General features: G+C 38.3%; 1 protein-coding gene across 3 annotated transcripts in view; it reads right to left on the bottom strand.

Moving 5' to 3' along the window:
* The window catches only part of LOC128246970 (msx2-interacting protein-like), an 82,551-nt gene that overhangs the window by 42,356 nt on the left and 27,462 nt on the right, over positions 1–12,733 (bottom strand). For 2 of the 3 annotated variants that reach the window (XM_052903640.1, XM_052965545.1), the window contains exons 3-5: positions 6,398–6,541; positions 4,100–4,321; positions 791–933 (exon numbers count right to left, since the gene is read on the bottom strand). In XM_052903640.1, the coding sequence (XP_052759600.1) occupies positions 791–933; positions 4,100–4,321; positions 6,398–6,541 (509 nt within the window). The remainder of the gene's footprint in view (positions 1–790; positions 934–4,099; positions 4,322–6,397; positions 6,542–12,733) is intronic. The other variant, XM_052903641.1, reaches the window with a different exon arrangement.

Below are 12,733 nucleotides of genomic sequence, written 5' to 3' on the forward strand. Positions count from 1 at the left end.
CTCAATATTCTCGAGGCTCAAAGTGTTTTGCCCGTTCCGTGGAATATCAGCCATCAGGCCAACCAGTTTTGACTGAAGTAATGTGAAACAGCTTGAACCAAGGGAAGTTATTTTCTTAGAGCTAAACTTCCTGTTATAAAACAGATCGATTATATGCAATTAAAGATGTTGGAATATAGAGTTCTCTTCTTATCAATAAATCAATATTTAAAAACATCAAAGTTTGGCAGAAAAACTGATTTCATCCATGAAATATGTTACTTATATGTAGAATATCAACTTCCACTTGCGTTAAAGTTTCCCCGTCATTACTCAGGGATGTGATTGACATGGCAGCTGGAGGGCTGAAACATTCTCGGCCAAGGGTTTATGGGGCGCTCGTGGGGTCAAAAGCACACTGCCGTAGAAGATAAAATGGCTTTTAGAAGCCCTTTTGAGGCTTCTCCTGAATTCAAATTTGAAGCCAACTGGAATATTAGCTTAAAGAACTGAAAGCAACCACATTTTTTTTTTTCAAATATTATTATTTTTTTTTTTGGGGGGGGGGGGGGGGCTCTGGGGCCATTAGATCTGCGGAATTCCGCGAATCCGCGTACAAATATCACATCCCTGTTACTTTAAGCTACTTAAATAAAAAGGGCTGTTGCGAATGGATTCTTCAATAACTGTTAGTGCAGCAGAGGTTGTTGTGTTAGCAACTCAAATTTTTCCAAATAACTTCACTCATCAATTTGAACAAACATTGCCTTTCTATTCTCCATCCCTTTAATGACCAGAATATGATACATACCACTTGATCTTCCAGGCAGTTTTGTGATGTATATTCCAAGTGGTTCTCTTTCGCCCGGTTCTATTTCTGAGTGTTTGATTTCTGAATCATGTGTTTCTGACTTTGGTACAGCTGACAGCCCTTTTGAGCGGTCCTTACTGCTGCTAGAAGTATAAAGTAACCAATGCTTAAACTATATTTTCACATCTTATTTGTTATAATAGCAGTATTTGTAATGTGCCAATCTCAAACAACTCATTCAAATTCACTAAGTGGTTTGCACATGTGTTCTCACCAATACGTCCAGAGTTCTATTCCAGGCCTTGGCACATGAAAGTTTGGTTTGTTTTCACCATGACAGAAGACTACAATCTCATGTAACATTGTCTCATGTAACATCGTGACCATGACAGAAGACCACAATCTCATGTAACATCGTGACAATGACAGAAGACTACAATCTCATGTAACATCGTGACCATGACAGAAGACTACAATCTCATGTAACATCGTGACCATGACAGAAGACTACAATCTCATGTAACATCGTGACCATGACAGAAGACTACAATCTCATGTAACATCGTGACCATGACAGAAGACCACAATCTCATGTAACATCGTGACAATGACAGAAGACCACAATCTCATGTAACATCGTGACCATGACAGAAGACCACAATCTCATGTAACATCGTGACAATGACAGAAGACCACAATCTCATGTAACATCGTGACCATGACAGAAGACCACAATCTCATGTAACATCGTGACCATGACAGAAGACCACAATCTCATGTAACATCGTGACCATGACAGAAGACTACAATCTCATGTAACATCGTGACCATGACAGAAGACCACAATCTCATGTAACATCGTGACCATGACAGAAGACTACAATCTCATGTAACATCGTGACCATGACAGAAGACTACAATCTCATGTAACATCGTGACCATGACAGAAGACCACAATCTCATGTAACATCGTGACCATGACAGAAGACCACAATCTCATGTAACATCGTGACCATGACAGAAGACCACAATCTCATGTAACATCGTGACCATGACAGAAGACCACAATCTCATGTAACATCGTGACAATGTCAGAAGACCACAATCTCATGTAACATCGTGACCATGACAGAAGACCACAATCTCATGTAACATCGTGACAATGACAGAAGACCACAATCTCATGTAAAATCGTGACAATGACAGAAGACCACAATCTCATGTAAAATCGTGACAATGACAGAAGACCACAATCTCATGTAACATCGTGACCATGACAGAAGACCACAATCTCATGTAACATCGTGACAATGACAGAAGACTACAATCTCATGTAACATCGTGACCATGACAGAAGACTACAATCTCATGTAACATCGTGACCATGACAGAAGACTACAATCTCATGTAACATCGTGACAATGACAGAAGACTACAATCTCATGTAACATCGTGACCATGACAGAAGACTACAATCTCATGTAAAATCGTGACCATGACAGAAGACCACAATCTCATGTAACATCGTGACCATGACAGAAGACCACAATCTCATGTAACATCGTGACAATGACAGAAGACCACAATCTCATGTAACATCGTGACCATGACAGAAGACTACAATCTCATGTAACATCGTGACCATGACAGAAGACTACAATCTCATGTAACATCGTGACCATGACAGAAGACTACAATCTCATGTAACATCGTGACCATGACAGAAGACCACAATCTCATGTAACATCCCCCCGGAGCGCCATGTTGTCAGGAATATATGTACAATTGAATGTTATGTGCATGGACTGAAATGACAGCTGATTTGTCACTGACATTGGTAATGTTGAGGCAGTTTAAAGATTATGACCATTCATTCAAAGTGTGAGGATAGAGTCTGTTATGACCATGACCTTTGACCTCAAAATCCATAGGAGTCATCAGCTTGTCACCAATAACCTGTTTGAAGGCCATGGGTGCAGGCATTGACAAGTTATCACACAGACAAGCTTTTTTCGTCCAATGTCACTGTGACCTTGATCTTTGATCCGATGACATCTAAAATCATAAGGGGTCATAAAGGGTCATCTACAGGTCAGACGCAACTCCAAGTCAAGTTTAAGGGCCATGGGTGCAGGCATTGTCGAGTTATCACTTGAAACATTTTCGCGTTCAAGGTCACTGTGAACTTGACCTTTGACCCGATGACTCCTCAAATCAATAAGGGTCATCTACTGGTCAGGCCCAACTTCCATGTCAAGTTTGTTCAGGCAATGTTGAGATATCACTGGGAGAAGATTTGTTAACTTTTTTGCCTAAAAGGTTACTGTGACCTTGACCTTCGCCCGATGACCCCCAAAGTGAAAAGGGGTCATTTACTGGTCAGGCCCAACCTTCATGTCAAGTTTGATAACCATAGGTCCAGGAATTGTAGAGTTTGCTTTCAATGTCCCTGTGACCTTGACCTTTGACCCCTAAAATCAATTGGGGTCATTTACTGGTCAGGCCCAAACTCCAAGTCAAGTTTGAGGGCCATGGGTGCAGGCATTGTCGAGTTATCACTCGGACAACCTAAATTTTTACCATTCAAGGTCACTGTGACCTTGACCTTATGACCCTCAAAAACAATAGGGGTCATCTACTGGTCAGGCCCAACCCCCAAGTCAAGTATGAGGGCCATGGGTGCAGGCATTGTCTAGTTATCACTCAGCCAAACTTTTACCATTCATGGTCACTTCGACCTTGACCTTTGGCCCGATGACCCCAAAACAATAGGGGTCATCTACTGGTCAGGCCCAACATTTTAAGTTTGATGACCATAGGTCTAGGCATTGCTGAGTTATCACTCGGACAAGCTTTAAAATTCTTTTACCATTATAGGTCACTGTGACCTTGACCTTTGACGCGATGAGCCCTAAAATCAATAGGGCTCATCTACTAGTCAGGCCTAACCTTCATGTCAAGTTTGATGACCATACGACGAAGACTTGTTGAGTTATCACTCTGACAAGCTTTGGTCTACTGTGACCTTGATCTTTGACAGACCATCCGACCGACATGTGCAAAGCAATTTATTACCCCTCTTCTTCGAAAGCATAATAAATTAAAACTCAATTTGCTCAGATCTTGTTTTCAATCATGAGTATTGAAACTAGTGCATTTATGGACAAAAGGGGTTCAACATATGATTTCAAAGAATACAAAAAGCACCTCTCATTTATTCTCACGCATAGGGCAAATTTTAACGCTTTAGTTTAAAAAAGTAACAGTGAAGCAATAAACCAATCTATAAAAATTGATGAGCATTGCTACCTTGCAGATCCAGATTCACTTGTTGCTGAACTGCTCCTGCTGTCATTGGAGCTTGATCTAGACCGTGACCGATCACCAGATTTAGACTTTTTCTTCTGGCGCGTACTTGATTGTGATGTTGTGGGAGAAGACGTCGGGACAGACTTTGTTTTTTCAAACCCATCCTTACTTCCGGAATCTGAAAACTGTCGTGAGGTAGCAGCTGACCATTTTGTTCCGCGTCTGTCAAGTGTAAAAATGATTGCTTTATTATGAATGACTAGCAAAACACCACTATTCAATGAATCCTGCTCTTAGAGTTTCTAACAATGATAAAAACATTCAATATGGTACATTGCAGAATGTAAGATGCAGTTTTAATCTACATCTGACAAAGATATGTAAACTTTTTATTAGGAAGTCTGACAAAAAATTCTAATGTTTAGGGATGTCTGTATTTCTTTCAGAATACATGTACTCCTTCGTATTTGTTTTAATTTCTGCTTTAGATAAAAATTCTGACTTTGGATTAAGTTTGCAACACGCTTTATATTGGTCAATAATTGATAAAACCAAAAAGCACCATTAGGATATATAAGTTTTTATGAATAGGTTCAATTATAGTGTATCACAATATGAGAAAAAATGAAACTTCTCCACAATCATATCATTAGATAAGATGCCTGTCACAGGATTTTTGTGCAGACATTTGCAAATGCCATTGCTACAGTTATGCACACTATGGGGCTAATATTCAATAATGTCTTCAAAAAGGGTTTGAGACATAGAATGCATGCGCATGTTTAAATTTTCCACTACTCTTAACAAAATCATTGGCCAGAAACCCAATTTTTAATTTTTTAGTTACAACTTTGACCCCACACCCTCCTAAAAAGCAATCTCAAGCTAGTTCTTCCCATAAGCTATCTACACATTGACTTTCATCACTATCCATCATTCTGAATTCAAGTTTTTGGATGGAAACTGTTATATTATTTTTAGTATTACTGACCTTGCCCTTGATTCCACCTCCCTCAAAAGCAATCCCAAGCCTGCTCTTCATATAAGCTTCCTACATATTTACTATAATTTAGTTAATCACTTTCCATCATTCTTATGTTATTAGCCAGAAACAATTTCTTTTTTTTTGGTAACCATGACCTTGACCCTCCCTCCTCTAGCAATTCCAAGCTTACACTTCAAATAAGCTACATATGCACCAAGTTTCAGCACTATCCATCAATCCTAACTGAATTTATTGGTCGCAAACAATATTTTTTCTATTTCAAGTAACCTTGACCCCTACCCACTCAAAACCAATCCCAAGCCAGCTTTTCACATATGCTATCTACTCACCATGTTTTATTTCTATCCATCACTCCCAACTTAACTTTTAGAAGAGAAAACATTTTCTATTTTCAGTTTCTTCACTTTCCATCAACCCCGAGTTATTGGTTAAGTTATTGGTGCGAAACCATTTTCCTATTATGAGTAACCAGGGAAACCCATTATTGCTTGGAAAGTCAGTCCCTGATGCAAGTAAAAACTCTATTGGGCAATGAAAATTTGGCTGCATTTATATCATCAATTTCACACTTTTCTGTCATTTTTCTTTCGGATCAATTAAATTCATTCGAGTTATTGCAAAGTCAACATTTTCATTTCTTGTTGACTATTATTAAGGTCAAAGTATGTTAGCCCCTTTATCTTTTTAAATAATTTCACTTGTTAAATACGAACAAAACAAACCATCTTGTAGCTTCAACTCAAATAAGGTAACTGATCGTATGTGCATGAGGTATGGGGAAAATCGTGGCATGTGCGAGTGGTGCTCCAGTTATGGAGAGGATCCATCAGTTATGTTGCACTAAATCTTTCCTTTCATTTTTATTGATAAAAGAGCAAATTTAGTTGTTGGGCAAGTTTGGCTACTGGATGGCTAGTGGCTAGTGTTTTTTTTTTGTATCTCTGGTAACCTTGACCACCGACCCCTTAAAAGCAATCCCAAGCTAGCTCTTCACATATGCTCCCTCATAGTTTTTTTTTATTTACTACATGTAACAATCCTAAATTTATTGGTTGGAAACCATTTTTTGATTATTAGTAACCGTGACTTATCCCACCCCCCTCAAAAGCAATCGCAATATGGCTCTTCACATAAGCTTACCTACACACCAAGGTTCATCACTATCTATCAGAGCTAACTGAAGTTTATGGCAGAGAGGCCTATGTTTGAGGAACACCAGCCAGCCAAACAAAATTTTCAGCTTTCACTCTTTTAAAAACACAAACTGGAAATATTTCCCAGTGAATACCCACCCAGGAAAAGGAGCCCCAGGTGTCCATCTCTCTCGTTGACGTCCCCGCTCTGGGTACTGTGGGTTATGGAACAACCCACTTGGCTCTCCGCTGTACTGCTGGGGGGTCCCATAGTATACATCAAAACCATCATCCTCCTCAAACCTGCAAAAGCACACCATTAATATTATCATTTGCACATTGCTGCATGATGTTTGTAGTGTCAAGCTTTGAAATGATGCAAAACAAGGGCATCTTGAAAGTAAACTGCTCATGTTTGGAAAAAGCAAGCCAACAGAATAATGACATCTTTTCACAAAATACTATTTGTGGTTGGTACTGCTGACATACATACCCAGTTAGAATACCTTTTAAAACATTTTAGCCATAGTTAGAAAATGAAAATGTTTCAAAATTGAATGCAGATCATGAAAGCAATATTACTTGTCAATGAAGGACATGGACATTTTCAAAAAATAAGCAGCTGGGCAGTAGGAAGTGAGTGTTTATGCTCATGCTTCCACCAATTATATTGCCGGACAACTTTTAACCTAAAGGTTTTAAACTCATCTTACAAAAACAACCCACAAAGTTCCAAGTCATTAATTGGTTCTATGATTATTAGAGCTCCTTGCCTAGACAGTGGCTAGCAAGAGGCCTTTGGCGCCAAACACTAAGACAGTTATTTGCAATTAAATTGGCTGCCAGGCACAGCCTAATATGCCAATTTAGAAGTTGAGTAAATAAAAAAAAAATAACAATATACATATAGAATAGGCTACAGAAAATACAAAGCTAATTCAATTTAATAGTACACAAAGCACAAATCTCATTTGTAACCAGACAAGTTGTTGTTTTCTGTGCAAGAGCCATTGCACTGAAAACCTATGTCACAGACTTTAACATAATATTACATATTAAAGAACTTTAATTTGATCTACAATTGATAAAAAAACAGTAAATACTCAAAATACAAAACTACCGGATGTAACTTAAAGTTTCCTTTCAGAACACAATGACAATGCAGAACTGATGCTACTTGCAAAAATAGGAACATGAAATAAACTTTGCTGCTTCTGTTTCTCATGGACATTCCAAAATATATCAATAGTTTAATATTTTTTTCAAAATGACAGTACATTCAATGGTAGTAACTTATCTAAATTGCATTTTCAATCACAATTTACATTAAAAATCAGCAATGAGAAAAATAAAATTATTCAAAAGTAAAAACAATACTATAAGGCAGCATTCAGCAGCAGCTGTTGAGTATTGCCATTACACAGAGAATGGCATTCATTAAACCGACAATACATAAACAAATATGTATTCAGTACAAAAATTGTATAAACAAGAGCTGTCACAGTATGTGACGAATGCCCCCGAATGTGACAATGACCTAGTAACAAGGTCAGTACATGAAAAGTTAAAGATCAAACAAATACATATGGCAAGTTATTTTAAATTGCCTCTGAACATAAAAAAATACCACCCATACTTGACAACCTACATTCTTATGTCCTTATATTCAGCATTTCATTGTGAATAAACACAAAGTGTATCTTTCACCTTAGAGGTAGGGACATGGGTCTTGCACATGACACCTCGTCTTGGTATGTCGAACACATGTGGCAAGTAATTTTAAAATCTGTCCATACAAGAAAAAGTAACAGCCCGGACATAACAACCAATACTCTGTATCCTTATATGCAGCACTCCATTGTGACCTTGACCTTAGAGGTAGGAACATGGGTCTTGCACCCGACACATCGTCTTGGTAATTCAAACACATGTGCCAAGTTATTTTATAATCTGTCCATACAAGGGAAAGTTACAGCCCGGACATGACAACCTATACTCTATGTCGTTATATGCAGCATTCCATTGTGAATAAACACTAAGTGTGACCTTGACCTAAGAAATAGGGACACCGATCTTGCACACGACACGTCGTCTTGGTATGCCGAACACATGTGGCAAGTTATTTTAAAATCTGTCCATACAAGGAAAAGTTACAGCCCGGACACGACAATCTATACCCTATGTCCTTATATGCAGCATTCCATTGTGAATAAACACCTAAGTGTGACCTTGACCTAAGAGGTAGAGACACGGGTCTTGCATGCGACACATCGTGTTGGTATGCCGAACACATGTGGCAAGTTATTTTAAAATCTGTCCATATAAGGGAAAGTTACAGCCCGGACACGACAACCTATACTCTATGTCCTTATATGCAGCATTCCATTGGGAATAAACACCTAAGTGTGACCTTGACCTTGGAGGTAGGGACACGGTTCTTGCACGCGACACGTCGTCTTGGTATGCTGAAAACATGTGGCAAGTTATTTTAAAATCTGTCCATATAAGGGAAAGTTACAGCCCGGACACGACAACCTATACTCTATGTCCTTATATGCAGCACTCCATTGTGAATAAACAATAAGTGTGACCTTGACCTAAGAGGTAGGGACACCGATCTTGCACGCGACACATCGTCTTGGTATGCCGAACACATGTGGCAAGTTATTTTAAAATCTGTCCACACAAGGGAAAGTTACAGCCCGGACACCACAACCTATACTCTATGTCCTTATATGCAGCATTCCAATGTGAATAAACAGTAAGTGTGACCTTGACCTAAGAGGTAGGGACACGGGTCTTGCACGCGACACGTCGTCTTGGTATGCCGAACACATGTGGCAAGTTATTTTAAAATCTGTCCACACAAGGGAAAGTTACAGCCCGGACACCACAACCTATACTCTATGTCGTTATATGCAGCACTCCATTGTGAATAAACAGTAAGTGTGACCTTGACCTAAGAGGTAGGGACACGGGTCTTGCACGCGACACATCGTCTTGGTATGCCGAACACATGTGGCAAGTAATTTTAAAATCTGTCCACACAAGGGAAAGTTACAGCCCGGACACGACAACCTATACCCTATGTCCTTATATGCAGCACGCCATTGTGAATAAACACTAAGTGTGACCTTGACCTTAGAGGTAGGGACACGGTTCTTGCACGCGACATGTCGTCTTGGTATGCCGAACACATGTGGCAAGTTATTTTAAAATCTGTCCATAATATTCTGAGTTATTGAGTCGGACGGACGGACGGACAGACGTGCGATTTTAATATGCCCACCTTTGGGGGCATAACAAAAGGAAAATGTCAAATATATGTCGTCTGTCGCAAACATAATTTTAATGCAGAAATAATGTGCAGAAATAATGAGGGTATTGGCATTTTCCCACCAAGGTAATATGTAGCATTTATAAATGTCAGAAGGCTTCACTAAGCTTCAAGGCAAACAGGAAGAGAAAATCCGTGATATATACCTCTACTGGGTGCAACTTGATATCAAATAAGTAAGTACAACCTTGTTTACATTATTTCCAACAAACGAATTAGCCTTTTGGCCTTCTTCAAATAGTGTAATGAACTAATGAAAATTTCTGTGAAATAATTTTGAAATCAATTTTATGGTTTCTTAAAAAAGATTTTCATAATTATAGACATAGATTTTCATCTAGACATATAGCGAAAACTAGCCCCGGACGGCCAAACATTTTTATGAATCAACATGGGGTCAAAGATGATATATATGGCAAGTGCTTTCTGATGAGCAGATAATACACTTTAAAAATCGCCCATTATGACATAAAAATCAAACAGCTGTTCATACCAGTACCATTAAAAAAAAATAGGGTGTAATGTTATTCCGAGTATTTTTGACTGTTTTGTATTTTTTTACTGTTTTTATGCTAGCTGGCCATTTTGACTAATTGTTAAACCGGTTTATTAAAAGAGACATACAGAAGGCTATAAGCCAAGAAAGCAAAGATGTCTAAATTAATCAGGATTTGTAAATTCTTAAAAAATTATGTACTATTAAAGTTCATTTAATAAAATAAGTCATTCATATTTGTAATTTAATGTACCAGTACACTTTAGAATTGCCATTCATACAGTTTAATAATGACCCAAGGGTGTACCATACACTTTACTAGATTGGATAAGGGTATAAAATACACTAAGTAAAAATATTATCTGTAGCTCTGTATATATATTTAAACCCTGGCAGCATATGCTGGTAGCCATGTTGTTTGTTTTCCGTTGTTTTTTTAAGTTAAACAAAAAGTACACCTAATGTTAAACCACTCTATTGAATGTTAATGCTACCAAAAACTTATAAGCTGTTAAGCTATTATGTATTCTGAAAACCAACCTAGTTCAAGTATGGCAAACTGACAAAATTAATTTTGCATGGTACCATGAAATTTATCTTTCACATGTGTATGAAGAATGTTGGCGGAAATCCAGAACTGTAAATATTGTATTAAACACGGTGCATGTCTTTATGAGAACTCTGCGTGCTGAATAAAAACCAATTTCCCCATTAAGGAATTTGATAAAATCCACTAAATGCAATAAGTCATGAAATACCGACCATGCTTGTCACAATAACCAATCAATAGACGTAAAGGGAGTTGAAAGCCCGGGAATGACTAAACAGCGATCAGATCAGTTTCACCGGCATGGTAAATGTACACACTACCTGGTGTCTTTAATATTTCAATATACAACTTTTGGCAAAAATGAGGAATGTTGTTTTTATAATGGGTTTTTATTAGGCCTAGTTTTTATACATTGTCCAGAACAATTTACTGGAATTGAATTAAATTTTGTATTTTTATTTTTTCAGACGAATGAATTGGATTACAGCCCAAAAATGCATAGCTTCTGGCAAACACAAACTGCAAAATGATATTGTGTTCATCATAGTCAAAATGGATACCTGGTATTTGTTTCTGAATTTGACTCTGAGGAGCAATGAACACATATCACTGATACTGTATGTCTTACTTAATGGTCTGCCATATTAGACGCACCAGGGGTCTTTTTGTGTGTCTCTTTTTGGATTCTGTGACATGAACAATGCTTATCTTAAATCTAAACTAAAACAAATCAGAGCTGTCACAGTATGTGACGAATGCCCCCGAATGTGACATTGACCTATGAACAAGGTCAGAACATGAAAAGTTGATCTTGCCTTTACCTGTCAAATACATATGGCAAGTTATTTTAAATTGCCTCTAAACATAAAACTAGAGCTGTCACAGGAGTGACGAATACCCCCAAATGCCGCCTGGACACAGGAATGGCAAACCATTCCTTTAAAAAGAGGCCATAACTCCAAGGTTACTGCACACTGCATCTTCTTTTATCATGCATGTATTGTTTTATGAGTTATCGTCCGGAAACTGTTTTTCTATTTTTAGTAACAGTGACCTTGACCTTAGCCCCACCAGCCCCAACATCGAACTTGACCTGTATCTTCTGATGTTACACCTGTGTACCAAAAATTGTTCAAATCTGTCAAGACGTTCATGATTTATCGTCCGGAAACTGTTTTTCTATTTTTAGTAACAGTGACCTTTACTTTGGCCCCACCAGCCCCAATATCGAACTTGACCTGTAGCTTCTGATGTTACACCTGTGTACCAAAAATTGTTCAAATCTGTCAAGCCTTTCATGAGTTATCATCCGGAAACCGTTTTTCTATTTTTAGTAACAGTGACCTTGACCTTGGCCCCACCAGCCCCAATATCGAACTTGACCTATATCTTCTGGTGTTACATCTGTGTACCAAACTGTATCTTCTGATGTTACACCTGTGTACCAAAAATTGTTCAAATCTGTCTAGCCTTTCATGAGTTATCGTCCGGAAACCGTTTTTCTATTTTTAGTAACAATGACCTTGACCTTGGCCCCACCAGCCCCAATATCAAACTTGACCTGTATCTTCTAATGTTACACCTGTGTACCAAAAATTGTTCAAATCTGTCTAGCCTTTCATGATTTATCGTCCGGAAACCGTTTTTCTATTTATAGTAACAGTGACCTTGACCTTGGCCCCACCAGCCCCAATATCGAACTTGACCTGTATCTTCTGATGATACACCTGTGTACCAAAAATTGTTCAAATCTGTCTAGCCTTTCATGAGTTATCGTCCGGAAACCGTTTTTCTATTTTTAGTAACAGTGACCTTGACCTTGGCCCCAATATCTAACTTGACCTGTATCTTCTGATGTTACACCTGTGTACCAAATATTTTTCAAATCTGTCTAGCCTTTTATGAGTTATTGTCCGGAAACCATGAAAACCGACAGACCGACCGACAGACAGACTGACCGACCGACAAGCTCACTCCTATATATCCCCTCAAACTTCGTTTGTGGGGGTATAAAAAATAAAAATACCACCCATACTTGACAACCAACACTCTTATGTCGTTATATTCAGCATTCCATTGTAAATAAACACTAAGTGTATCTTTCACCTTAAA

Source organism: Mya arenaria, chromosome 9 (genome assembly GCF_026914265.1).
Source record: "Mya arenaria isolate MELC-2E11 chromosome 9, ASM2691426v1".
NCBI lineage: Eukaryota > Metazoa > Mollusca > Bivalvia > Myida > Myidae > Mya > Mya arenaria.